The following is a 26,814-nucleotide window of genomic DNA, read 5'->3' on the forward strand; positions in this document are numbered from 1 at the left end:
ATGATTCACCCGATCCAGATGTTGCAGCGGAGAAAAATAACTTATATTTACCTCTGCCAAGGAGGTTGTGATTTCATCTGCATTTGTTAGCTAGTTAGTAGGACTAAGCAAAATCTACTCATGACCCAAGGAAGAACCAGATTCAATTTTGTCCGTATCCGATATTTTCTTCCACTTTTATCACAGAAATTGGATTATTTGTTAACATTTTGTTTGATTTCTTTGAAAATAATTCATAAAACTTGATGAAAACAATCAATTAAGGTTTCATAAGGGCACTGCTGGGCCTTGGCGGACGTATGTGCTCTACTTGAATGCCATTCTAGGTCAATGTAGAAGTTACTACTGTTGTGGAACAGCTCTAACAACCAAACTCTAAGTGAACACACAAGAGTTTACACAGGGGACGGCTTTGCACGGCCCAAAAAAAAAAATGCAAATCCGTCCGGCGAGATTAATAATGATCATTTCTTTGAAAAAGCTCCATGTTTCCTCCATGTCCTGTTTATCACCGCTACAAAAATAGAAAACAATAGCTTCAAGCTCTTCATGTCCAATTCCTGCTTTTTCTGTCAAAACAACATGAGTGCTGACACTAACAATCAGCAGCATCTCCCTTGCTCTTTCACTTACTACCAAATATATCAAGAGACATCTTCTTCATTTTTTTTTGGGTGGGGGGGGCTATTCCGTGTCTCTCCCCCCCCTGTGATTATCACCTCCAATGAATGACAGACTGTAACACAGTTTCTGTTTCGGCCAGGAGCGAGTGGGAACCAACCGACTCTCCTACACCAACGCAATCCAGTCTGGGAAAAGCTTTCCAGGCAGCCCTGATGGAGCTCTTCTCTGGAGAGTTGACAAGAGCCTTGGCGAGTGGCGGAGACTCTCCTCCAGCATCCACCGAACACTGTCTGCCTCTCGTCCTAACTTGCACCCCAATTAAAGACTATTTACAGTAAGGGAGGATTATTTCCATGGGCTATGAAAGCACGGAGAGAGCGAGGGGTGTGTGCAGAGGGTAGGAGAGTCATCCCCTCCCGCTCCAACACACACTCTCCAGTCCCTACTACTCGATGCTGAAAATAATTCCTTTGCAGTGAGGACTTAATTCTCATTCTGTGTTCGTGTCGCTGATCCTGTATTGTCTATTCTGGTCATATGGGCTGCCTGCCTTACTGCTGTCCACTGTGACAGCTGTGTGTGTGTGGGTGGGGGTGTGTGTGTGTGTGTGTGTGTTGCACAGAAAAAGAAAGAACAAGTGAGAGCACGGTCAGTCAGTGTTTTAGCCACTGGTACAGTATGAGCCCCACCCATTCCTACGACAAATCCTTGTCCGTCCACACGCAAACAAAGAGCTCAGATATTTCTAGAGTCTAAAAACCATCATGGCTCCTGCTCATTGTCTTTAGCCCGGCAACAAACACGAACCTCTGCATAAATAAAAAAAAGAATCCCTCAAATTTGGTGTAGAGGCGATCATAATATTTTAAGGATTGGAGGAATAATTTGAAGGAACAAGTGCGTGCCCAATTTGTGTGCTTTCCTCTCCCCCCCGTTTGGGTCTTCTGTTCCAGGCGTATCCCTCTCAAACAAGCATATTGTTGAACAGATGCCCACATATCGTTGCAAGAGAAACACCCCAGTAGCAGCTCAGAGATGATTCAAGCATAGACAGACACACAGTCGGGTCAAAGCAGGAAAAAAGAGAGGAATAAAATCATGCTAGTGGGTAGACATGCACCCCGGGCTCTCTGATTCCCATCCAAACCACGTATCTTTGTATCTCCAGTGAACCGCATGTTAACATCTATTTTGTGTTTTTTGTTATCCTGCCATGATGTCAAGTATGTGCGGATTATTTTATTTTGGCTGTCTCAGCGTCGACAGAGTGGAAAACGTGGAGGAATCGAGACGTTTGCGATGCTAATAGGGACACAGACAGACCGGTGGCCGTGAGGGAGCTGGTTGCGAATCCACGAAACATGCAGGTGGGATGAGTGGGTCGATTTACATTCCGGTAATATCAGTGGTGTGAGACGTATCTTTAAACAATGAAGTCCTCGTTAAACTCTCAGTCTGTGTTTTGCTCAAGATCTGGAAAATCGTCCGAAACTGAAATGAGACGATCTGGTCTTCTTTTTGCATAACCAGCTTGTCCCGCCCTGACAACCATCGCCTAGCAACAGACCTACAACCGGAAAAAAGTTTTTCAGTCGATTGAAAATGTTGAGGTGTTATTTTATCATGTGCACACGAAGCTGTTCAGTTGAGTACTTGATTTCTTGGCGTTTTCTCCTCGCCTTTAGTCGCCATTACCTCTTTGAAAAAAAGTTTGTCACAGAATCGCAATGAATCATGGGATGTGGGATCTACATGGAGCCTACGATGCTCGGGGGGGGGGGGGGGGGGGGGGGGGTGGAAGGCCGCATTTGGAGGAGCCTTTGAATTGGGACACCAATGTGACACAATCAGTCTTCAACTGCAGCCTCAGAAGGATGTGTCCCCCGAATTGAGACACAGCTACAGTCAAAATAACAGTTCATGTCCATGTTGTGTCTGCTTGTGGTTTAATGGTGGATTCACATTTTCACTTGGATAACTGGAAAAAAGTAGACATGATGGTACAAATGCTTACAAACTACATTCTCAATTTACAGTTCCTCTGTGCTATGGTCAGTCACTGTTGATCTGCTCCGTGTTCTGACACACATGTTGTTTCCAGTTGCTCTCCTTTCTTATTTTAAGATATATTTTTTGGGGCAAATTTATAAATATTTAAAACGTCCAACTGGTTGGATTCATGGTGCAGCATCCCTCACTGGCTGCCCACCACTAAATAAAGCCATTTGTGTTTTTTGTTGTTGTGTTTGCAATTAATCCTTTTTCTATAATAAGAGAATCCATGATATATAAATACAAATAGATTATCGGACATATTGCACTTTGCGCAGCAGCATGAGATCCACCTTTTATCGAATGGAACTCGAGCTCTGCTTTTAGTAATGCTACCAAAATGTCACAAAACCTGAAGCTAGATCACATGCTCAGAACAATAGTACAGTGGAAGGCATTCTGGGAAACGTAACTTCCTCACAAAGAGCTGAGGCCGACAAAGCAGGCTGGGGGAAATGGGGGAAATCCAAATCAACAACTTAAACTACAATCACAAAAATATCTCTGGCAAGACCAAATGTCACAATCTGATGATTTTTGAATGAGTGATTGAAGATTTCCTATAATCGTGAAACACTTGTCTTGTATTGTAGACGGTAGATTGAGTCATTCAGGCACAGATGCTGAGAGAAGATTGCCCCACAACCTGGCAGACACCCACACCGCGTCGGAGACAGATGACTGTGTCTTCCAGTTTTGGTCAAGGTGCTCTGGCACGCGATGCCGCCTCTCGCTGACATGACTCCTGTTTCTCTAGTGAGCCTCTTTGGCGCCTGAGCTGTTAAGGTGAGCTTGGGACAAACTCCAGAGATTAAATCATGTGGAAAAGCAGATTAAATAGTTATTATCCTATCTGCAGCCAGACAAGTACACACACGAGCAAGCACGCGTGCATGCTCGTGAACCAATACGTACACACACAATGCACGAGGGCAAAGGGGAAATACACACACGCACGCACACACGCACGCACACACACACACGATCTACAGCAAAGGATAAAGCATTTTGAGTCGAGTTTGAATGACGGTTCAACACGTATCCTTTCAAAATGGGCTATTATCAACACGTGTTTTGTTGAAAAGCTGCCACAGTACAAATGGATCTCCGCAACGCCAAAATAAAAGCTTACACCCATTCTGCAGGAAGTCCCAGAATTAGTTAACAGCGGGATTGAGAGACTGATCTAAACATGGTTGTTTTGGGACGCCTGTCTGCCGTACATTCTTCCTGATAGACATGTAAGTTTGGAGAGCCGCCCACACATCCCTGAGCCTCTCTCTGTGGTTACAACCGAGGGAGATAGAGAGAGAGCAAAAAAGAAAAAATGGAGGAGCGAGACAGACAGAGAGAGGGATGGAGAGAGACGGAGAGGGAAGAGGGAAAAATGTGTGCTGTCTGTCACAGGAGTGGAGCTCTCCTGCACCGAGCTGCTCATTGGAAGCTCGGCGCAGGAGAGTCCACGTCTCTTTGAGGAAGGGCTGCAGTTAACCCACACACTCTTTAGCAGCCAGCATGAATGGGGCCTTCTATGGGCTGTGAATCAAGCCACACATCCAAGAGCATCCGTGGCTCATGCATGGAGCGCTGCCGTGTAATAATACCGTATGGTCCCACACAAACACACCGGCTTTACACAGATTAAAAGACACTGAATGCCTTTTGCAGGGCTCTCTCTCTTTCTTTCTGTCTAGTAGCTACTAGCCTCTCTCTCTCTCTCTCTCTCTCTCTCTCTCTCTCTCTCTCTCTCTCTCTCTCTCTCTCTCTCTCTCTCTCTCTCTCTCTCTCTCTCTCTCTCTCTCTCTCTCTCTCTCTCTCTCTCTCTCTCGTTCTGTCGTTCTGTCGTCCTCTCTCAGTGTATGATCATGGGAGGTATGCATACAGTAGCTATATTTGGGGCTAGGGGGATTTGCTAAGCTGTGTTTTCCAGCCAGAGCTCAGAATTAGTGTGCAAAGACAAAGAGCAGAGCAGAGTCACATGCATATATGCACATGCCGCACATGCACACATATTTCACACACACACAGTACGTGACTGTCCATTTCAGCCATGGACAAATAAATCTAGTGTGCACAGTTACACAGTCATCATGACAAGTGAGTTTCCTAAATAAAGAAAACAAGACTTTTTTATACACCTTATAGCGCAGTGCCCATTGTGAACAGGTCATGTGAACACACATGACCTGTGGTGATGCTGGTTGTAGCTTCCTTTCTGAAATATAGAAGTGACCTGCAGGAACTATTAAGTAAAGTTTCGCTGCAGGACCTGGTCTATAGAACCCTGAAGCTGCAGCACCACTGCTGCACAAAGAGCTTTTCACCTGTTCATACAAAGTTCGGAGAAGGACCCTGAACGAGTTGTCATTGCCATGAACCCTCCTGTTGACGTGATGGACAACGTCACTTAAAATGAAGAGTCCCAGCCGCCACTGCTACAGAGCTTTTTTCAAAGTTTATTAATATTGATCATATTACGTGTCCAAATCTGACATTGCACTTCCTTGGGCCCTTAAAATACATATACATATAAGTGTGAAGCCGATACGATGAATAGTTAGAGAGATACGTGTTCCACTGACAGACGGACACAGATTTCTGGAATTAGTAGATAGATGCACATCACAGACGTGTTAATGTAAATCATGTGTATTAAATATGACACCATGTTGAATTAGTATCTCTGCAAGAAAGTAAATACATATGTCTGAAAGCACATTTTATCTCAGGTACGTTTGCCTGGTACTTTTCAGCATCACCTAAATTCACATCTGTATTTCTGCATTCACAAACATACATGCATCAAGTGATGCAGCCACACATATTTAGCCGGAGTGAGTATGTGTGTGTGTGTCTCAGACCCTGAGGCAGACCCAGGGAGAGAGACACAGGACAATTAAAACTAAACAGGGAGAAACACTGACAGCTAGAGACTGGGCACTGAGCACTCATGCATCAAAATACACACAGACACACACTCACGCACAGGTAGAAGGAAAAAATAATAATAATACAAACACACATCACAATAGGCTGAGCACAGCGTGAGAAGCTTTCATCCACTCCTAACAAAGCTCACATTTTCAGTGTCACATCTTTGACAAGTGACACCATGTTCACCCCAATTATCCTCTTTCAAGTGAGCTACCCCTCCTCTTCCTCGCAAATGAACCCCATCACTTATTTACACGTTCCACAAAATACATACATTATCTGACACACGCATACACACACACACGCTCGGACACAGCAACCTCACCTCCCTTGCACTGTGTCCAGGGTCTAAACAGAGCTGTCCCCTGGGCTCTGTCACCTGTCTAGAAGGATGTGGGGCTAAGTGATGGAGGAGGGTGAGCCAAGGTCTCATCTGCTCCCCAGTGACTGAATGCAGGAGTGGACGTGCGACCTTTGACCCTGGCAGGAAGGGAGATTGAGCACCGCTTCAGACCCCATTAGCATTCTGCTCACACAGGCCGCCCCGTTACCACGGCAGACTAACGACAGGAGCAGCGGGGATGCATAAGACTGAGGTGTGGCGACAGGGTTCTTCGCGTTGTGAGGAAGATCCAGTCGACCTGAATGTTTGGAGCCGTGCTTCCTCGCAGCGGCACGACAGGGGAGCTTTTGCTGTCATAATACATCATCCCACAAATATTCCCCGCCTAATGAGGGAATCACACAGCGGTCCGTGTAGCCACGTGCAATCCTGCCGTGATTGGATTGTCAAAAGGCTAAAGGTCAGGTACAACATGGCGACTTAATGCCACCTTGCACGTTTAGCCCCCCCCCCCCTCCCGATTCCAAACACACACAGATACATCAGAAAGAGAAATAATCCTCTCTGTCTCTGGCAATCTGTCATATTTGCTGGGGATAAAGTTGGAGATTTGAGTGACAACCAGAGAAATTAACCCCCTCTGATGTGGCAGGGGCGATACTATAGGGTTAAAATACTCTGACCTGCAGTTGGTGATACAAAATTAGGCAAACAACATGCTACACAAACAGAAACCAACACACAAGCATGTTTATTCGCCCCTCTAACACCGACTGCTCACTGTTTCCCTTCACACACTCTCCAGATTCCACATCACACAGTGATGCAGGCTCGACAAATGGTGATTGGGGGTGGGGGGGGGGGGTGAAGAAAGTGACTTGAGATGGGTCGATCCTCTTCTACAGGCCTGGGTGTTTCTATCTGATGCAGTATTTACCGTGGTAAGGTCAGTACCGCACTGATTTGTGAGTGACGCTGGGTTTCAGCACCACGGACAGCGCTCTCACTCTCTCTCTCTCTGTCTCTCTCTCTCTGAGTGAGGAAGAGGAGGAGGAGGAGGAGGAGGAGGCATGAAAGAGACGACGGGTGGTTGTGGTGCTGGTGTTGTTAGTGGTTCTGGTGGTGGGGGTTTCCCTGGCAGATTTCAGGAGAGGGGTCTCCAACACAGTCATTCCTCCATCGCTACACATCGCCTACCACCACCGCCTCCTCTTCCTCCTCCTCCTCCTCCTCCTCCTCCTCTTCCTCCTCCTCCTCCTGTGTGCGGATTTACATACGGTGGAATACCGTGATGTGTGAGATCACGGCTTTTCATGAAATATTGATCGACCCAGCCTCGCACACAGGATGGACAGATAGAGAAGGAGAGGAGGGAGGAAGAGAGGATGAGGGAGGAAAAGAGAGGAGGAGGAGGAGGGGGGTGTTCCTCATCTGGACATGCATCCACCACCAAAACCACCACCACCACCACCACCACCACACTCCTTTCTTTCACATTATCCTGAAAAAATGTGGAAGGAGTTCCTATCATGGCAGACGACAACCGCTGGATTCTCAGTGTGTGATGGTTGAAACATGACAAAGCAATGGCACACACACACACACACACACACACACACACACACACACACACACACACACACACACACACACACACACACACACACACACACACACACACACACACACACACACACACACACACACACACACACACACACACAATGAAGGCCGGCAGGGACCAGATCTGACACCATCCGCCGCCGTTTCCAATCCTGGCCAAGTGAGAGACGCGCCGTCATCGCGTTGCGTTTAGAGGAATGTGCAGGAGGCTTTTTTTACGCGTGTGCTCCGCCGCCAGAGCTTCTTCATCTCCTCCATCCTCCTCCTCCTCCTCCTCCTCCTCCTCCTCCTCCTCATCATGTCTCATGTATAAACTCCCCTCTCTACTCACTAATGCTATTCACACACACACAAAAAACACACATCCGACATCTATACATTTTTCACCCCCTTACACACACACACACACACACACACACACACACACTGCTTTTCCTCACATCATCCCCTGGCTCCTGAAAGGCCGAGGATGCGCTTATCATCTGCCAACACCAAACACCATCCACCTTCAGCTGCTGTCGTGAGCCACACTTCAGAGGAAAAGGAAACCGCTGTGGTCAGCTGAGGTGTCAGTAATGTAATCTACCGCCGGAGCCTCTCCACACAACACACGATCAGCTGTAATTTCCAGCCCTGACACGCAGATAGGGACATTAATTATTCAATGCACATAAACTGAGCCGCTTCTTCCTTCTCCTTTTTTTCTCGACAAGGAATCGAGGCTACAGCGGCGGACGCACACCGATGCAGGGACGACTTCCACCGCATAAGCACCGGATGATATGTAGCATTAAAGGGATGGAGATGGAGGGGGGGTTGGGTGGAAGGCTTTTTAAATCCGCCTGCAAGAGGCTGCAGAAGCCAGGGGAGAGAGACCGAGGAGCCGCCGCCGCCGCGCAAAATCCAGCCGACATGTATGACGATCCAAAACGAACGCATGGAAATGTCATGGAAATATGAGAAAGAGCGCGAGAGGGGGAGGGGGGAGGGGGGTTCCTCGCGTGTTACCTGTCAGGACTCCGACCCGGATTTGGTGGTCGTGGTTCGTTAAAATCATCCCGTCCGACGCCATGTTCAGCAGCGCTGTCGCCCGCACCGAGAACTCGCGGCAGGGCCCAGAGCCGAGCGCATCGAACTCAGTGGGGAGAGGGAGGGGAGGAAGAGGAGGAGGAGGAGGAAGAGGAGGAGGAAGAGATGGAGAGAGAGAGAGAGAGAGAGAGAGAGAGAGAGAGAGAGAGAGAGAGAGAGAGAGCGAGAGAGAGAGAGAAGGGAAAGAAAAGAAAAAAAAACCCAGCCAGGCCAGATGAGTGGAGAGCCGAGTGATCAGTGGGACACCTCCGGATAAGCGGGCAGGATGCGGGGGCCGCTCAAACCGCGCGCATCGCTCAGCTGGCCGCCTGCCATGGTTGTAGTGTGGATCCCAGATTAATTCTCATGGAGACCACTATTGATTTCCCGCGGAGCTCCACTGGCGCTCTCTCATGTCGTTCATTTCATGCCATGTTTGAGACCCGCACATTTTAGATCCCGTATTCTGCCGCAAGGCCTCAGAATTGACCCCCCCCCCCTGGTTTCAGGAGTAATAGCATCAAAGGATGGCTTCTCCAATCTGGAGAGCATCATCTGATAGGGGCCCCCCAGTAAATGTCCCCTCACCCCCCAACTCCTGCTATAGATGAGATGCACCCTGGCTTTTTGCAGATTAAAGGGGCCCCTCTAAGAGCCCGGGGCCCCTCTAAGAGCCCAGCGCCCCTGAGATGTGCTGCATCTGGACGCAGAGGCTTGAGAGTGGATCACGGTCTGACCTGTAAAAAATGCAACCACATCCCTGAAGCAAAAAAGCACTGCTGCTATTAATAGACTGGCTGCACGCTTCCATGGTGTATAATTTCTCTTGTTTATTCTCATGGAAGAAAAACAACACACACACACACACGCCCATCCTCCAGCTTCTGTTGGGAATCTATCAATATACATAATGCACTAACACACGGGCATGAGCGCAGGAACAGCGGGGGGAAATGGGGCAACTCCTTCCAGCTTGACTGGCTTCGTCTGTGTCCAGTGACCTGACCAAGAGAAGTGACACGATTTCCACACTTTATATAGTGCGCCAATTCCCTCCTCCATTGTGTTACAATTAACGACAAGAGGTGTGAGTCTGCCAAGGTAATGAAATAAAGCCTCAGGCCTTATCTGGCATCTTAACCTGAGTTTGGACTCAGTGGAACTTCTTTTCCTCCTTTTAATTCCAGCACAACACGACCACAGACCTATACTGCCCTGATTCACACAGGAGGTGAATCATCTTTTCATAACTTAAAATTAAACAAGAATCTATGTATGGAACCCAGAGGGATGCAGATTCTCATTTTAATGTTGGTTTTGACACATTTCTTATGACGCAGAGTTCAGCCGACTTACTGGACACCTACCAAACCCAGATGAAATGCTGTTGTGGCTCTTACATCCGCCAAGGACGTTATGTTTTAACCTGTTTGTCGTTCATAGGTTGTTTTGTTGTTGGTAGGATTATGCAAAAACTACCATAGATGTGCCATAGATGCTAATAAACTTAAAGGCTATAATGAACATGCAGACACATTTAAAAAAAACAACATAGTTTCAAACAGAATTTTATTGATATTTACATAAACACAAGGAACATAGTAAACTTACTTTCATACAAATAATTTACAATACAAATTTCCAGCTATCCTCACAGACAATGTATTGAACAGCTGTCCACATACATAAAGCAAATAAAGGTTAATTTATTTTTCATAAAGAAAACACACAGGTCTTACAGGAGATTGGCAGAATTAATGGAATTTGTTTGAAGTTTATAGAAAGAAGTTTATTTGCTTTGTTGCCTTATGTCAGATTAAAGGATGGATACATTTTAGAGAGCTGATCATCTTATATCTTAGCGTAAAAGCTGGAAAAACCCTCCTTTCGAAGTTAAAAAAATATACTGACCAACAGACATTCTATAGGTTTGATGTGTAAACAAATAATGTAAAATGAAAAATTTGAGGGTGTATATGGAGAAATGTGCTGTAAATATTTCTTGGCAAGGTTCAGTGCATCCGTCCCTGGGTGACACCAAATGCACCGTTATACTCACTCATGCATGAGTATGTGCATCCACACATCAACACTATAGGAAGCTATAGTTCCATGTTTTCATAATGCAGAAAAAGAGCGCAAACGGTAAATGGTAAAGGAGATACCTTCTACAACCTATTTTGTGTAATACTCTATGTGGCATAAACAAAATTGTTGCGTCGCAAAACTATCTTGTAACATATACTTTCTTATACCGCTTCACCAAAATTAGCAGATATACACAGGCTTATTAAACGCTGCTTTCCCGTTGCCACTCAATGAGTTTGCCTATTCGTTTTTTCCTCCATCATGTTTGACGTCACAAACCTGCCAGAAACTGTCACTGTTCTGTCAGTGTTGCATCTTGCACAATATGATGAAAAGTCACTGTAGCACTTTGTGCAAGATGTAAAAAACAAACAATAAGTACACAAACGTTGGTGACTATGTACGCTAACGGCCGGAAGTTCAACGCTCGTCACAACATCGCACCAGAAAATGTTTAGCATCAGCGTCCGGACTGCCAAAATAAAGACAAAGACACGATAAAGCCAGATGTTAGTGGAGTTTTTGACCAGTGGAAAAAAGTGGATATACATAGTTTACCTGTGTGTCAGTGGTTGGTTAGGCTGTGGTCAGTTCTGCCATGATGTCACAGAGTACTGATACACCCTGGAGTAAACTTCAACATCATTGATGCAAGGTGAGAAGTTAAACTAACGGTCATCAAAACAAGATTTCAAGCTTTATAATTGACTTGGTTCAAATTAAATTCAGATAATATGTTTGTTCATTCCAGCTTCTGTTCTTAACCTCGTCATGTGTGTGGAGAGGAACTCAGTTGCTGCTCCACAACATGTGAGGAGATCTCGCTCCGTGGCATCACGACAGCATCCACATCTGTTCGCCTGTCAATGACGGAGAGAGCTCTCTTCTAAACAGGCCCCGTGAACGGTGAGAACCAGCAGGCACTGTATGCTTTATACCGTGCACACAAACAAACAAATACACACACACACACACATTCACACACACGTCATAGTCCAGAGCTGGCAAGTTTCCCTGGAAGGCTGGAATTCCCTTGTTGGTGTAGAGAGAGAGAGAGAGAGCTGAGGAGAAGATGGTGAGGAAGGAGGGAGGGAGCCATCAGGCTGAAGACACTGAAGACCCCATCTGCTGCGTAGAGGACTGTTTATATATTGTCAGAGTGTGTATGCTTGTGCACAAGTGCGTATCATAATGACGGAGCAATTACCCCACCATCGCTCGTGCTGCTCGCTCTTCATGGATAAGGTGATGAGGAGGCCGGGGCCATCGCTCTCCCGCCTTTTCCCCCCCACACCATCCATCACAATAATAAGAGGAGCCCCAGCAGACGGTGGGAGCTGGAAACGTATGCTTCGTCGTCTTTGTGGCGATCCCAGGGAAGCCCCCCCACCCCCCCGAGGGCTCCAGAAAGGGGGGTGGTGCTGGTGGTGGTGGTGGCACCAGGGGACAGCAGCTTGTTCTGGGTGTTTGTGTTATGTAACATTAAAGGTGCTTAAGCCCTGCCTTTAGGCTGCAGGGACATGTGGTGGAGGAGGGAAATCTCCAACCCCCCCCCAAAAAAACTGCATGGAAGCCAGGCCTCTCTGCATCGATGCAAACACGGAGCACGGAGGACGGAGGATAACTTATTCAACAGCAAAGATTACAGGAGATATTTCTGGATGCCGTTTTATTGCTCCTGTTTCGTGTCTTTCCCCCCCGAAGCCTGTGGACTCGTGAAGAGGCTGGAAAAAGGTGCACATCCATCCATTGTCATAAAGCATGCAGGACATGGTCGCCAAAGAGCCATAAAGCTTTACTTCCACCCCAATGAGCCCAAGCCTGCCCCATTCCTAAAAGGAAAACACCAGGCTAAAGTTGTTAAATGCATGATAAAGCATGCAGCTGAGTTCCACTGAGTTAAACACCTCTTTATGGCTCCAGCAGTGTACCTCATTATTTTATATGGGTCAAATATTTCAATGAATATCAAATTGCACTTGATGTGGCTTTGATTAGCCAATAGCACATCAGGTTTTCAATGGATTTCAGCCATTCAGGATGTGATGGCAGCGATCAGGACACAATTAGACTTGTTTATCCTTTAACCAATCATATGTCGTGTTGGAAAGGCGCCCCGCTCGTTATGGCAGGCTGCTCTTCAATTAAAATAAGAGAAATAAAAACAAAAGAAGAAAAGGGAAACTTACCCTGGGGCTTAATCGACATTATCCCGTGATGCCTTCTCCACAATACCTGACTAAATCTGGCCTCAGCTGAAGAGGAGAAGTCAGCGAGGAAGGGGAAAAAAAACAATTATCCATCCGCGAATGAGCAGCAGACTCTTAATTCAGGACTGCTGGGGACAGAGTCGCTTGTTTAGAGACAGTAATTAGGCAACAACATGGCGAGGAGGTTGGGGAGAGTTGAAGGCGGGGCGGGGTACACCTCTGGTCAAGGGTAGAGAAAAATGGAGGGATGGAGATGAAACGAGAGTAGACGAGAAGGGAAGAATGAGAGAGCAGACATGAGAAGGAAGTGTGTGTGTGTGTGTGTGTGTGTGCGCGCGCGCGTGAGTGTGTTAGGCGGGATTCTGATGAGTGCAGGATCTCTGCCGACTCCCACCACCATTACAGCAGCGCAGAACATCGCCCCAGGGCTTTGGAATCAAACCCATTACATCTGATACTGGATTTCTCTCTGCTCAGAATTAATGCAATGTGGACTCGCCTTCTCTAAAGCTGGCCAGTGTCGCATAGCATCGCTGTGGAAAGAGCTGCACCACAAGGAGAAAAAAAAAAGAGGACAGGGGAGGAGGAGGAGAGTGAGGGCCTGAGAGTCGGAGAGGGATAGTGGAGAAAGGGAGGCTCGCTGCAGCCGGAGGGGTCATTTCGTATTTCAATTTTTTATTTTTTTACAATACCGAAACAAGGGCTGGTTGTCTCTAATAACTTGCAGGATATATGGTAGCGTGTTCACATAAAGGCTCCTTTACGTATATGTTTATACAGGGGCCTTGTAGTCAATTTGCATAATTAACGGAGTGGCATTTGAATAGCAGAATGTCAGCACAAACAACCTTGGACACCAAACTACCCCGGGTCATTTTTTTCAGCCGTGTAATTGGCTCCTAATGCAGAGGAGTTAAACATAGAGATTTTCTGCCCTTAAAGCAAAAAAAAAAAATCTCCTCTCGTTAATGGGCTCCCGGATTCCTGCCGGTGATTATCAGGCAGCTTGGACTCTTGGAAGTTAAGGAAGGGACCGGGGTTGCTTTCACCTTTAAAACCATCATTTTCGGTATCTCGTATTGTATTTACACTTCTCAAATGTGCCCGAGTCCCCTTATTAGTTTTAAACAGGGCCGTGAATGAGAGCGCGATATCTCTGCTGAGCCTGGCCTTCATTTTGTGTGAGCTGCACTGTGGTGGAGTGAAGGTAACACGTCCATCCATCTCTGCCTCTCTGCCTATTCGTAGTGACACGTCTGATGTAATGTTTGTGTAAGCAACCATACTCTCTGTGGCTGCATAGCTGGCTTTGCACATCATGTCAACGCTGCGTCCTGAACACAACTCGCCTGACAGCTACATGCAATCTCCGGTAAATTGGCAGAGTATGGGATGAAACTTTATGTAAGGCCGCTCCGGGGTTTTTTAAACACACTGCGTAACACCTCTTAGAAGAGTTACTTTATTGAGCCGGCTATAAATAGAACAGATGTCTTTCATTGACCTTTATTCTGAAATTTGATCCTTTTTTTTAGGACTATACTGAAGAAATACCCTGAATTTCTTTAATTAGCTTTATATACAAACACTGTGAGGCCACACTTTACGGAGTGTGTATTTCACTATTCACCATTCCCCTAAATATCTATCTTATATTTTTCAATTTTCTAATTTCTAAAACACCTTACTGTGTTTTGAAAGGCGATATATAAATAATGTTACATTATATTATTCACTGCAAGTGTATTGAAGGATTCCACCATAACAAAAAATAAATGAAAAATACTATTTTTGATTTTATTCTACTAGCATATATATTTATATATATGTGCACATATTTCACACAACTATCCTTCTGTCACTATGATAAACGTTTCACTTACAAAGTGCATTGGTGTTAAGGAGCTGCTCTTTTCAGTCCATTAATAAAATGCATTTGTTTGGCAAGAGGAGGGTGGAATCTGAAAGGATGTTGATCTGCACAAAACAGCAGCTGATGGTTACTTTAAAATGGCTATTAGCTGTGTCAAATTAAATAAGAACATACTTAAATGGAATCCATCTGTTGAACCTTTATATAAAGATGGATGACGCATCCTCCACTTCTGTAGTACAAAAGCTAAAATATAACATATTCGGATGCCGGCATTCTGCACTTTTGACGTCATTTGGAGCCATAGTTTGCGGAGGAGTGATCGTAAAGTGCAGCCGTCGATTCAAGGTCTCGCCAAAACATGCTCAATTTATTTTCCCCCCGCTTTTATATCATCAAATAACTTATTAAAACTAAACTTCACATATTAGTGTTACAAGATCTACCTAAAATGAAAAGTGTACTTTGACTTTTTGGTTTGGTCCATGTCTCCACTAACATGGAGAAAGCAGAGTTCATGACCTGTACTGCAGCCAGCCAGCAGGAGGCAATCAAAATTATTTGGCTTGACTTTTAGGAGCCATCATGTCATCCATCTTTATTTACAGTCTATTGTCAAACCATTGGTTCTCCAATAGAAACAGGTTTGTTTGTTTGTTTTGCCATAAAAGCACAGTTTTAATGGTGAAGTCTTTTTCCTCATGGAACCAATGATCAATTTTCAATTAGAGAGTAAAGTGCCATTTTAAAGCCATTGAATGATGAGTCCATGAAGAAACCACCTCTTCCACTGTTGATGCGTTTATGCCTTCAGATGCACAGGAATGTTCCAGACACTTGTGGCTGTCGCCTGTCATCAAACTCATCAAATCTCATACGCAAGTCAGGGAGCGTGAACTGAATGAAAAAAAAAAAAAGTGGAGGAAAAAAAAACACAACACCCACGAGCACCTGTCCTTCTAAGCTGTTCCCAGGAAAGAATTGAATTTCGGGATTTGCCGGACGCCGTGTGGCCTTTGGGATGTAATCTCACATCCACACACCTATTAACCTCCACCAGCAGAGAAGTTGGAATGACTTTCAAGCTCCAGTGGGTCCAGTGCAGGATAATGACTGTGGTGAGTTCAGGTAATGTGGTTAGCGCGCTGTTGGGGCCAAGCTGTCAGCTCCGTGGCAGAGTTAGAGGTGGGAGGAGGTAAGAAACTTGGAGGGGGGGGGGGGAAGAGAGAGAGAGAGAGAGAGAGAGAGAGAGAGAGAGAGAGAGAGAGAGAGAGAGAGAGAGAGAGAAGCTGGACATGACAGAGCCTTGGAGCGGCGTCAGCGGCGTAGACCAACTGCTGACTGGATCGGACATATTCCTGCAGAGAGCGCTCTCCTGAAGCATCGCACACACACAGACACGCATACACACGCATGTACTTGTGCCCAAACGTGCACAAACCAATTTCAGCAGATTGCAGAAGTCTTCCTTGTCTTCTCTGTTAATCGCTCTTCCTCCGTCTCCTCCCTCTTCCAGTTATGAGCCTCCCTTTCCTCCTCCTCCTCCTCCTCCTCTCTCCATCCCTCAAGTGAAGGTGCTGCAGGGAGTAGCGGATGTCCGTAGCAGCCAGCGCTACATGACTTATTACTCATCCAGGCCTTTGGTGGGCCTCAGAGCCTCATTGATGCCTGCTGGCAGCAGCGTGGAGCTGTGAACCTACACTCTCCTTGTTCTGCTAGTCAGCCTGTCAATCAGCCAGCCGCTCCGTCAGTCACGGAAGCAGCCATGCAGTCAGGCCCTCTGTCTCTCTCTCTGGCCTGGGTGCCCCCTACCTTTTATCCCCCCCCTGAAAACTACACCGCCAGAACAGCCACAGGGTCCGTGCCACACCTGGCCGCTTCCTTCCCGTCCGGCATCGCATGGCCGTGCAGACCGTCGGCCCGGCCACCCCTGGTGCCCCTTTGCACGGTCTCCCATTTCACTGCGGGAGCCACTGACTCACACCCAGGCCAGTCGGAAAAATGAGCCAGCCATGCAGAAGAGATGAGACGCAGGGAGGGAGCACATCAGTCAACGTGAGGCGATAAAGAGGGAAAACGAAGGTGGAGGAAGAAAAAGCAAGAAAAGGTTCATAGTTATTCAACACATTCATCATTTCCCTGAAACTGTACTTGATATTGAATTAAACAAACCATCTACAGCTGTAGCTATATTTGACTTGATCAGTTTGGGGTTGGTAGCAGATTAGAATCCTGTGTTTTGAATTTTGCTGATGGGTTGATGTCGCAGATTGTGCTTTTATCCTCTTTGTGACATTAATAGAAATGAAAAATAAATATTCTTAAGTTGATTTATCTCTTCTATGCTTCGATATTAAAATGTTTTTATTTGGGTGAAAAGCTGAGATACTGAGCATCAAAGATTTGACATAACAGCTGACAAACATCTTTCTAAATATTTAATCCTAAAAGGGTCGGCTTCCACGACAACATGCATGAATGAATGCTATGTAGAACATGAATGAATACATAGATAATGGCTCTATTTTCTTAAAGTCCACATCTATTCAATTCAAGCTCGTGATTTTGAAGATTTATACACATTATTTATGATTTGACAAGAATAATTAGCAGCCTCACTCATCCTTCGCTTTCTAAACCCTGAGCCCATACTCTGTCTGGCCCATTTGCGCTGGTGCGTCGTCACAGGGCCGGGGGATTTAAGCTAAGCCATATCAGCAGCTGAAAAGGACTCCTCTGAGAAAATACACTGGCCTGGATGTGGCAAATATATTGCTGTAATGCGTTTGCAGGGGCCAGGGATCAACAATGGAGCCAGATGAGGCAGAAGCACAGAGCCTTGCCTCTGGTAGAGTGCTCCTCAAGGACCCAGGATGCACATGTTGTAGTTTAACACAGACATGTTATATTCCCGACAAGTACATGCTCCATTCAACCTTGAGCTGCATCGGAGGCAAGAGCAATGTTTGCTGCTAAGATCTAAAGTGTGTCTATAATAAGCAGCGTGTCTGAACCTGAATCTGCAAAGTGCAAGTCCACTCAGTCATGAAGAGACCCCAGGGACGGGTCACAGCGTCCCCCCCCTCCGATCCCGTCTCCTCCTCTCACGCAAATACATAAAATGTTGCAGTTCACGCCAAACACACACACACATACACAGTCGGACAAACATGCATGGGTGCACATGGAGGGAGACACATTTCTACAGAAGTTAATGAGCTGAGAGGGAAATATGTTTTTTTTTTAAACCAGCTTCACTCCACAGTGAAGAATGTTCTGGGGGTTGGGACCTCAAGGGTCACAGAATATTTCCCAGGGTTCAAAAGTTGATAAATTTACACATCAGACCTGTACTTTTTTTACAGTTTAGGGTTTATCTGAAAAAAAATAACCCTACGGAAGCCGTGCAAAATCTGCCTCAAGTGATGTCAACTGAGTCGGCATCAGCTGGATCTAAGACCCAGAGTTTGAAAAATGACTAAAATTTGGGGGTGTGGAGTTAAAGAGGAGTGAGCTCACCAGACGTCTGCTGCCACCGCCTGCAGTCACATGAACTGCTACTGACATGACACACCCTGATCTCTGCATGGACTGCTGGTGACGGTTTGCATTGTGGGTAATGTAGTTCCCCAGGTTCCGACAAGGAAGGACGGAATATTTTGCAATGATTGTCTGGGAGTGCAATGCTAACAATGCTAATGTTTGTTTGTAATGTATTTTGTACTGTATCAGGATAGTTTTACATCTTCAGATTATAAAAGTATATAAAGATGGATGATGCTTCTCCACTTCCTCCCATTGTACAAAATTATCCTGGGTGTCGCCAGTAGTCTGAGCAGTAGTAATTGTGATGTGGAGCGTCAGGCTGATACATGCACTCAACCAATTGCAGGTCAGTCTCTGTTCAACATGGGTGTGATAAAAACTACCTAAAATAGCAGAACCCATCTTTAAGAAAAATATATTTAACATCCTCCAACATAGAGGTGAGGTTTATCACGTATAGTGCAGCCAGCCACCAGGGGGCGACCAAAAATGATTTAGCTTCACTTTTGAGGAGCCCTGATGTCATCCATCCATCTCTTATATGTGCAGTCCATAAATAATTGAAATGAAACAATCTAAAGGTCGGACGCCGGCAGTCTGTGTCGAGGGGTCTCCACCGACTATATGTTTTGTGAAAACTACCGGTCAAGGATACACGCTAAACGCAAGTATGAAAGATTTATTGGAAGCATACTTCTCCCTGCACTATCTCTCTCGTTTGCACTCAAAAACTATTTACCGAGGTCAAAACAGACAGAGCTAATTAAACATTCAGCAGAACCCCACGCCATCTCCACCGTAACAATGATGTGATCCTCCTCTCACACACACACACAACCGCCGGTTTAAACTCTGACCTCTGCACGACACTGCATTACTGGATAATGACGACAGCTCGGTGTATGACAACAGTGTTGCTGCCACACTGTGACAAATGGAGCGATCGTGACAGAGATGTTAAGGAGCGAGGCTCGTTTGGAGCTCGGCGCATGTTGGAGGTGGACGGGCCCGGCGAGCACCGCAGCCTGAAGCACAGCCTGACCTCCCAAGGACACTCACAGGCCAGAATCCTTCACTTGCAGCAACCAGGCAGGGACACCAGGTACTAAAAGGGGGGTGGGGCTGCAAGCGGCACAGGGACTCGGTCCCCTGGCTTGAGCACCTAACACCCTGCAGAGCAAGCTTTTATCTGGCAGACCTCGGCGGCCCACCTGAGAGCAGAGCCAGCTGGGGAGCAGAGTGTTAAGCTGTTGGCTGTCCCTGTGTCATGTCTGTGTGTTAACAGGAGGCCCAGGCTCTGCTGCTGCCGCTGCCTCTGCTGCTGCTGCTGCTGCTGTATCTGAGGGCTTCTGTGAGATGTGTGTTGCAGTTTGATGAGTGTTTCTTGCTGCAGTGCGAGAAAGAAAGAGAGAGAGAGAGAGAGAGAGAGAGAGAGAGAGAGAGAGAGAGAGAGAGAGAGAGAGAGAGTGAGAGAGAGGGGCAGAGAATCCCTCCCCATCCCAGCATCACATTCCCTGCTGTTACCGGTCCGGCACAGTTGCATACACACATGCACATATTTACATGCAGGCACGTGCACACATAAACACACACACATGCACAGACATGCAGGTGAGAGCAGGCTTGCAAAAAAAAAAAAAAAACGCGGGCACAAGCAGTGCACACTCAGGCACGCACACTGTGAGGAAAGGAAGTGCTTCAGTGACCCAGCACGGGGAGATAAGGCTGCTCTGCAATTCAGAAATATGCAACCTGCATGTTAACAAACCCTGGAGCGCAGCCTCCCTGGGGCGCTCTGCCTCCTCTCTCTCAGCCCCCCCCTCCCCTTCCCTCCTCCCCCTCTCCACCCATCCCTCCATCCTGGACCTCCACCTCGCCTCACCTCACTGCAAACACAGAGGGGAGAGGAGAGGAAAATGGAGGCTGGAGAGGAGAACGAGAAATGGGAGAAGACACAGAGAGATTGTGTGCGACTGCAGAGCGGAGCAGGGTGTGCTACTGTTGTGTGTCTCTGCTGGTCGGCGAGCCATGTGCACGAGACCCAGTGAGCAGCTTAGTGCAGGGCAGGGGCAGGAGGGCTCTGGGAGGCGAAACACAACATATGGAGGACTAATGAGGTTCTATGTGGAGGGCTTCTCCAGGAGAGGTTAGACGAGGCCAAATGTGAGCGGATGCGAGAGGGCGGAGTTTGGGGGGGGGGGGGGAGGGATGAAAGTGGACTAAAGGTGAAGAGGCTGGCAAGAGAGAAAGAGAGAGAGAGCAGAGGGAGAGGGTTGAGAAAAGGAATAAAAGAAAGAGAAAGCTGAGCTCGGTTCTCAGCCGAGGAGGGAGATTGGCAGGTTTCCTCGCTGGAGATGCTATTGAGAGTGACACGTCTACACGACACGGCCGTAACACATTGGCTTTGATACTAATATCAGTCTTTTTAGTTGGAGGTTGATGAAATTTGCATTTAGATTGAAATGACTTGGGGACGGCCAGGAGACCACAGAGGAAAGGAAGAGAGAGGCGATAGGGGTGGAGGGGGGAGGGGGGGGGCACGTCCACGCTTCACTCACAGCTACAGGATGCTCCGGCCCTCCCCGAAACAATAACACATACACACAAACACACACACAGCCGTCCACACACATACCAACACACCCTTGCTGAATAATTTGCACCGAACCTGATCCATCCACACCCTCTTCTGATCTCCACTACCCTGGGATCCCACCTGATTGGGTCACGCTTGCAAGGGGAGCTCCACGCAGCGTCCACATCTCGCCACCTCCCTCTGCTCCCCCGTCTACACGTGCCCAAAATTTGCGTCGTCCAGAGACACAGGAGTTATGAGGAGGAGGTGGGTAGCGAGCTCAATTTGTGTCTTAATCACATTAAAACGGCCCAGTGCAATTTTCTAAACGATTTAACGAGGGCTGCGCCGACTGAGACGGATCACGCACTGTGTCCTAATATTGAGCCCTGCCCGCCTAATGGAAGAGAAGAGAAAACACTTTTCTTGCTCCACGCGCAATATTGGCACCGCTTTATTAAATACTTTTCTTCTTAGGGCATCCAAAATATATTGTTCATTATATGCGTTATGAAGTTACATTTTCAAGGCCCTCAGCCAAAAGGCCTGATTGTTTGGTTTGACACTCTTTCATCATAAAGCTTCTACATAATCGTCCGTATCTACAATGACAACCTGACTAATACTTAAAGGCCTTGAAAACCTAATCTATCGATTAGATTCTTCCCAAGAATGATGAGCGATGGGCAGATGTGAGAATTAAGAGTGACTCATGTAGATTTGTGAGTATTTCCGGTTTGAAGTAGACAGGGCTTCATTTTTGGAAAAATGGGAAGTCACCTGTTTCCCAATCAGGGCTGAGCAATATTCAGTAATGACACTGTCAATCAAAACTGATCAGATCACACCTACACAGAGTTAATGAAGCAGATTAGTACACGTTATGGGGTGTAAAACTCAATATAGATCATTCACGCATGTTTCCCTAATTTTAGTTTGGGACGTTTACAGTGGCTTTAACAGCACTTTGGTAGTATTAGTCTTTTGTGGAGAATACCACACCTCTATGATACATAATTTATAATATTAAACTTTATCCATGGTGTTATTACCTCAGCCAAGGAGATTATGTTTTCACCACCATTTCCACAACCTTGGTGGAAGGATCCATTAAATTTTGGCGCGGATCGGGATTAGGTGGCGGATCCAGGAGTTTTCTTTAACATTGCAAGAAAGGGCGTTTAAAAAAACTATATCTTCATTGTTTTCCCAGAGAATAATTCCTGGATCTTGATGAAAATAATCAAACATATTTACGGGACTGATTTCTATGAGTGTGTGCAATTGTTGTGTGTGACTGTTGGGCCTAGTTTGTCATGTGGTCATAGTCAAGTCAATGTTGTGTAGTTGATCTATACAATTTCCACCAATTCAAATGCTTAAAGTACATTTTTGGGCTTCTTACCTTGTGGTTATCTGATATGTGTCATTATCACAGGTCACCGGACACCAAATATTATGATTTTGATGTAACTGTTTACATTTTTTCTATTGAATATATCATATTTTTGGATGCTTCTCTGATCATCTCAAGATAGAGGAAGCACATTACAGCCTTTGTGGTCGCAGATATAAAGATAATCATGAAAACATTCCTCTCTGGGTTATTCATTGCTTTTCCCCATCGTCTGATTTAATCTTTTATCGTGCACGTCAAAGTCCAACATTCTGACAAACAGCTGAAAACATCAAGAAGCCAGTGAGTTATGATAGACCCTCAGTGTTTCCATATCTACCGGTGCACCAGCATCAGGTTGACCGTGACTTTTTTCCAGAGGACAAGAGCACCACCTTGTGTTCTTATTCCACCAAGGCAGCGGGCTCTTCCAGCATTCTGCTCACACAGTGCACCCCCCCCCCCCTGTGCAGATGGCTGAGGACAACAGACCAGACAACTTCCTCACTGTAACAATTATGCGGAAATGAATTGGCTGTTTGGATCTCGTCACGTCTCTATAGAACCTCAAACCACAAAAGCTGCATCTGCACAAAAGTGAAGCAAATCTCCCTGGGAAGAAAAAAAAAAAAAAATAGAAAGCCATTTAATCTCGAGCTGAATCTATTTAAATCTTTGCAGAGAATCATAAAAACCTCCCCCTGGGGTTGGATCATTTCAGCAGAGCGGTTTCACCAGAATGGATGACGACTTTGCTCTTTTTGAGAATCAATACAGTATTAATCGCTTGTTAAAATTAATTTCCTGCTGTGGAATTGAGAAGGTCAGCGTGGAGACATGAACAAAGTGACTATTATGCACTTCTAAATTTATCAAGAGGATGTACACAATGAGCTTTTGCTATTATTAAACTGCAGCCGTGCATCAGAGCCTGAACCTGAGCTCTTATTACTAAAACCCACCAAGTGTGCCTCACTACGGCCCGATGTGAAGAATCAATACAACATATTTATTAAGTGGTTTCCTTTTGAAACAGTGGTAGCGGTGAATTTCATCCGACCACTGGCCATTACTGTATGTTGAAGTGCTCTGAGGAGACGGTTACGTGCATTAAGTGGGAGACGAGATTGCATTATGTGTTAATTGCATCTTACAATGCCACATCCCCTCCGAGGATTCATAATCTTCCATGTAAAACAATTTAATCCTCTCTGTCAATATAATCCTGCTGATATTATTACAAAACACCCCGCGATGACATGTTGATATTACTATTTTGCCTCAGAGCCAATAACTCTAATTTACCTGGTGGGAGGGAGAATGTGTGTGTGTTTTTAGTGTGTGTCTGTGTGTGTGTGTGTGTGTGTGTGTGTGTGTGTGTGTGTGTGTGCGTATGTATAAGAGAGAGAACAAATGAGTGTGGGGAGAGATGATGTGGGAGTGCAAAAGACATTTTCGTGATGAAGAAGCCCCAGGGGGGAAATAGCTCTGAACTACCTGGGTAGTTACATAACAAGATGGGGAATCAAATTGACGTTGCACTCACACACACACACACACACACACACACACACACACACACACACACACACACACACACTCTCACATAATTTGCATTAATATCACACCTTTCCAATCATCAGTTTTAATACACCTGCTAGTGCTGCAGTTGGGGGGGGGGGGTCTTCGAGGGGAAGAGCAGGGAAAGTTCAGACAGACAGAAACTCATTCATGAGACGATTCTCCATATTCTAACTGTAAATTGAAAGAAAAAAAAAAGAGTTGGAGCCAGAGTAGGACACCACTCTGTGGACTGCCTCAGTCTTGTAATTCATTAAAGGCCTTTTTTTTTCTTTCAAAAAAAAAAAAAAAGTAGTGAGCGAAAGTAGGACATGATTTAATGACTTAGGGGAGATTTGAAGCCTCTCTTAAAGGCTTAGCCCTCCCCCATCACACCTTAATAATGGGCTGCCATTTGTCCAGAGTCATAGGCTAATGGTCAAATCACCATATGAATGCAGCCACTGTGGTGTGCGCCTTTAGCTGTGGAACATTTTTATCACCGCTCCGGCATGAGGATCACTGCACGGGTTAATGAGGGGAGATGGGAGGCAGTTTTTACGCTGAGGTACCTCCAGTGACCAGCAGGTGGCAGTGTAGCCCTCAGCCCCGGCTGCAGCCAGCTGGAATATGGGGGGGGAGGGGGGGGGGGGGGAGATTGAACCTTGAGTGGAGTACAGAGGGGAGCGGCCTGCAGTGGACTGGCCAGCCAGAGCCGCACTGCATCAAACACAAGGTGGGCAAATTGCTATTAATAAGCGACACTGGCAGTGTGACACGGCCGGGGCCAGGATTTATGGCGCCTCTGGCCCGCGAGCATCTTACAACTCATTCAGTATAACTCATTTTTAACCATCAGCAAGTGTCGGATACTCAGGACATAAATTTGTCCCACATGCTGTTACGAGTGTGTGTGTGTGTGCGCGTGTGCGTGTGTGTGTGATACAGAGAAAGCCTTAGTTGGACTTAAAAGTGATAAAATACTTCCCCATCCCGTCTCCAGACGCACAACCAATGCAGATAAACGAGTAGATTGCACACAGGGCAGAGCAGTGAGAGGGCGGTGGTGACACTGAGGGTTTACGCACCTGATTCCAGTTTTATTATTCTGTTAATCTCCGATCTCGCACTGTGGGTGACACGGTACGTACAAACATCGGACGGCTCCCGTGTGGACTTTGTCCTCTGCTGCTGATAACAACACACAGAGAGGAATTCCTTGTTAACCTGACGAGCCGCGTAATCTGGTTTTAAAACGATAAGGCTCAATGCTCATAAAAGTCACATCTCGGTTAGGATACACAGCTCGTGTAAGAAAGGGGAGGAATCTGAAACTGGATTTTTTTTTACTGTATACATATAGATACTGGTTCTTGGGCTGTGACTATAAAATGTCCACTCTATTTTTGTATGCCTCCGCCAACAGGTGAGGTTTAAGTCAACACACCTTTTCCCCCGGACTCATATGAGGGCATAGCAACTGTGACCTTTGACCTTTCACCACTGAAATCTAATCAGTTCCATTTTTGAGTCCAACTGAACTTTTGGAGCAAATTTGAAGAAATTCCCTCCAGGTGTTGACGAGATATCGTGTTCACAAAGATGGGACAGAGGGACGGGAATAAAACCTCAAACATAATGCCTCTGCAACTGGCTGTCGCTGGTGCAGAAAGATAAACATACCAGGTCCAAGTTCCCACAAACCAAGGTGACATATTTTGACTTTTAAAACCCAACAACATTCATTTTACTGTCATAGTTTGCAAAGAAAAGCAGAAAATCCTCACAATTAAAGCAACTGTTTGACTTTAGTGGGAAATAAAGTTATTTATATGGTTCCACTGACAACAACTGAACAATCAGCAGTCAATTAGCTCAGCATTATGATGATAACTGGGGGGAACAGGTTCTGTCCAAAGGTAAAAACAATTCATCCAGAACCACGTCTACGGCTCATTCATTATTTTGTTTAATCTAATTGAGTTGAACCCAAAGAACCAAAGACTGCTTCCAGTCTTTATGCATAATAAACTAAATAAGCTAAGCTAACTAGCCTCTGGCTGCAGCTTCTTATCAGACAGACATAAAAATGTTCCCATTGATTTTCTCATTTTATTCTCAGCACGTAAAAGTCATATAAAAGCAGAAAATCACAGACGTCATGGAATTATTGCTTTAATTTTCATTTGAATGAATTATCAAAATTGTAATTTGTGAATGGAATTTGGTAAATGAACTATTGGCTCATGCATATATTTCTTAGCACAGCACAGTTGCTCGCTGCTGCAGATCAAACACATACATAGAATAGAATATGTCCAACAGCTGTCTCTGCCAACACCAAACATGGATCCACACGGGCATGCATTCGCCATGGCAACAAGTTTCTACCCGTTGTGTGAATCAACATACAGTGTGCGTGTGTGTGTGTGTGTTTCGGCCCATGCATCATGAGTCAGTCAGGTTTGTGCGCACTGTACATTATGAGAAGCTGTGTGAGGTGGTGCCTCCTCTCTCATTCTTCATGTCCACGTTTCAGTCTGGCTTATGTTAACACAACTCCACGAAGGCCTCCAGTGCAAGAGGAGCAGGATGAAGCGAGATAAGCAGCTCTTTTTGAATACCACTGTGTGAGAGAAGCACAGTTCCCACCTCTAAATGTGAGCAGTCACTCAGCAGCAAACAACGGCTGGATGAAAAGGAAAAAAAAGACAGAGATTGGAGATGGTTTGTGTAAAAGGTTGACAGCGGGAGTGAGGGAAACGGGAAGAGACACCATGCGCAAATATCGTCTGGAGGTAGAGAGACGGGGAGGCAGGGAGAGCGCAAGAGCAATTAGTGAGAGATAAAAAGCACGGCAGGGAGGGTAGGACAACCTCCTATTACTCCAATTAATCCAATTAAAAAAAAAAAAAAAAGAAC

The 26,814-nt window shown here is 45.9% G+C and overlaps 1 protein-coding gene across 13 annotated transcripts in view; it reads right to left on the reverse strand.

The window, feature by feature from the left end:
- gphnb (gephyrin b) overlaps positions 1-8,751 on the reverse strand; it is a 76,921-nt gene extending 68,170 nt beyond the window's left edge. For 11 of the 13 annotated variants that reach the window (XM_034579713.1, XM_034579712.1, XM_034579709.1 and 8 more), the window contains exon 1: positions 8,585-8,749. In XM_034579713.1, the coding sequence (XP_034435604.1) occupies positions 8,585-8,648 (64 nt within the window). In that variant the 5' untranslated portion in view covers positions 8,649-8,749. Of the gene's footprint in view, positions 1-8,584 lie in introns of all 13 variants that reach the window. The other 2 variants (XM_034579703.1, XM_034579714.1) reach the window with 2 other exon arrangements.
- Positions 8,752-26,814: the final 18,063 nt, after the last annotated feature.

Source organism: Hippoglossus hippoglossus, chromosome 24 (genome assembly GCF_009819705.1).
Source record: "Hippoglossus hippoglossus isolate fHipHip1 chromosome 24, fHipHip1.pri, whole genome shotgun sequence".
In the NCBI taxonomy this organism is placed as follows: Eukaryota; Metazoa; Chordata; class Actinopteri; order Pleuronectiformes; family Pleuronectidae; genus Hippoglossus; species Hippoglossus hippoglossus.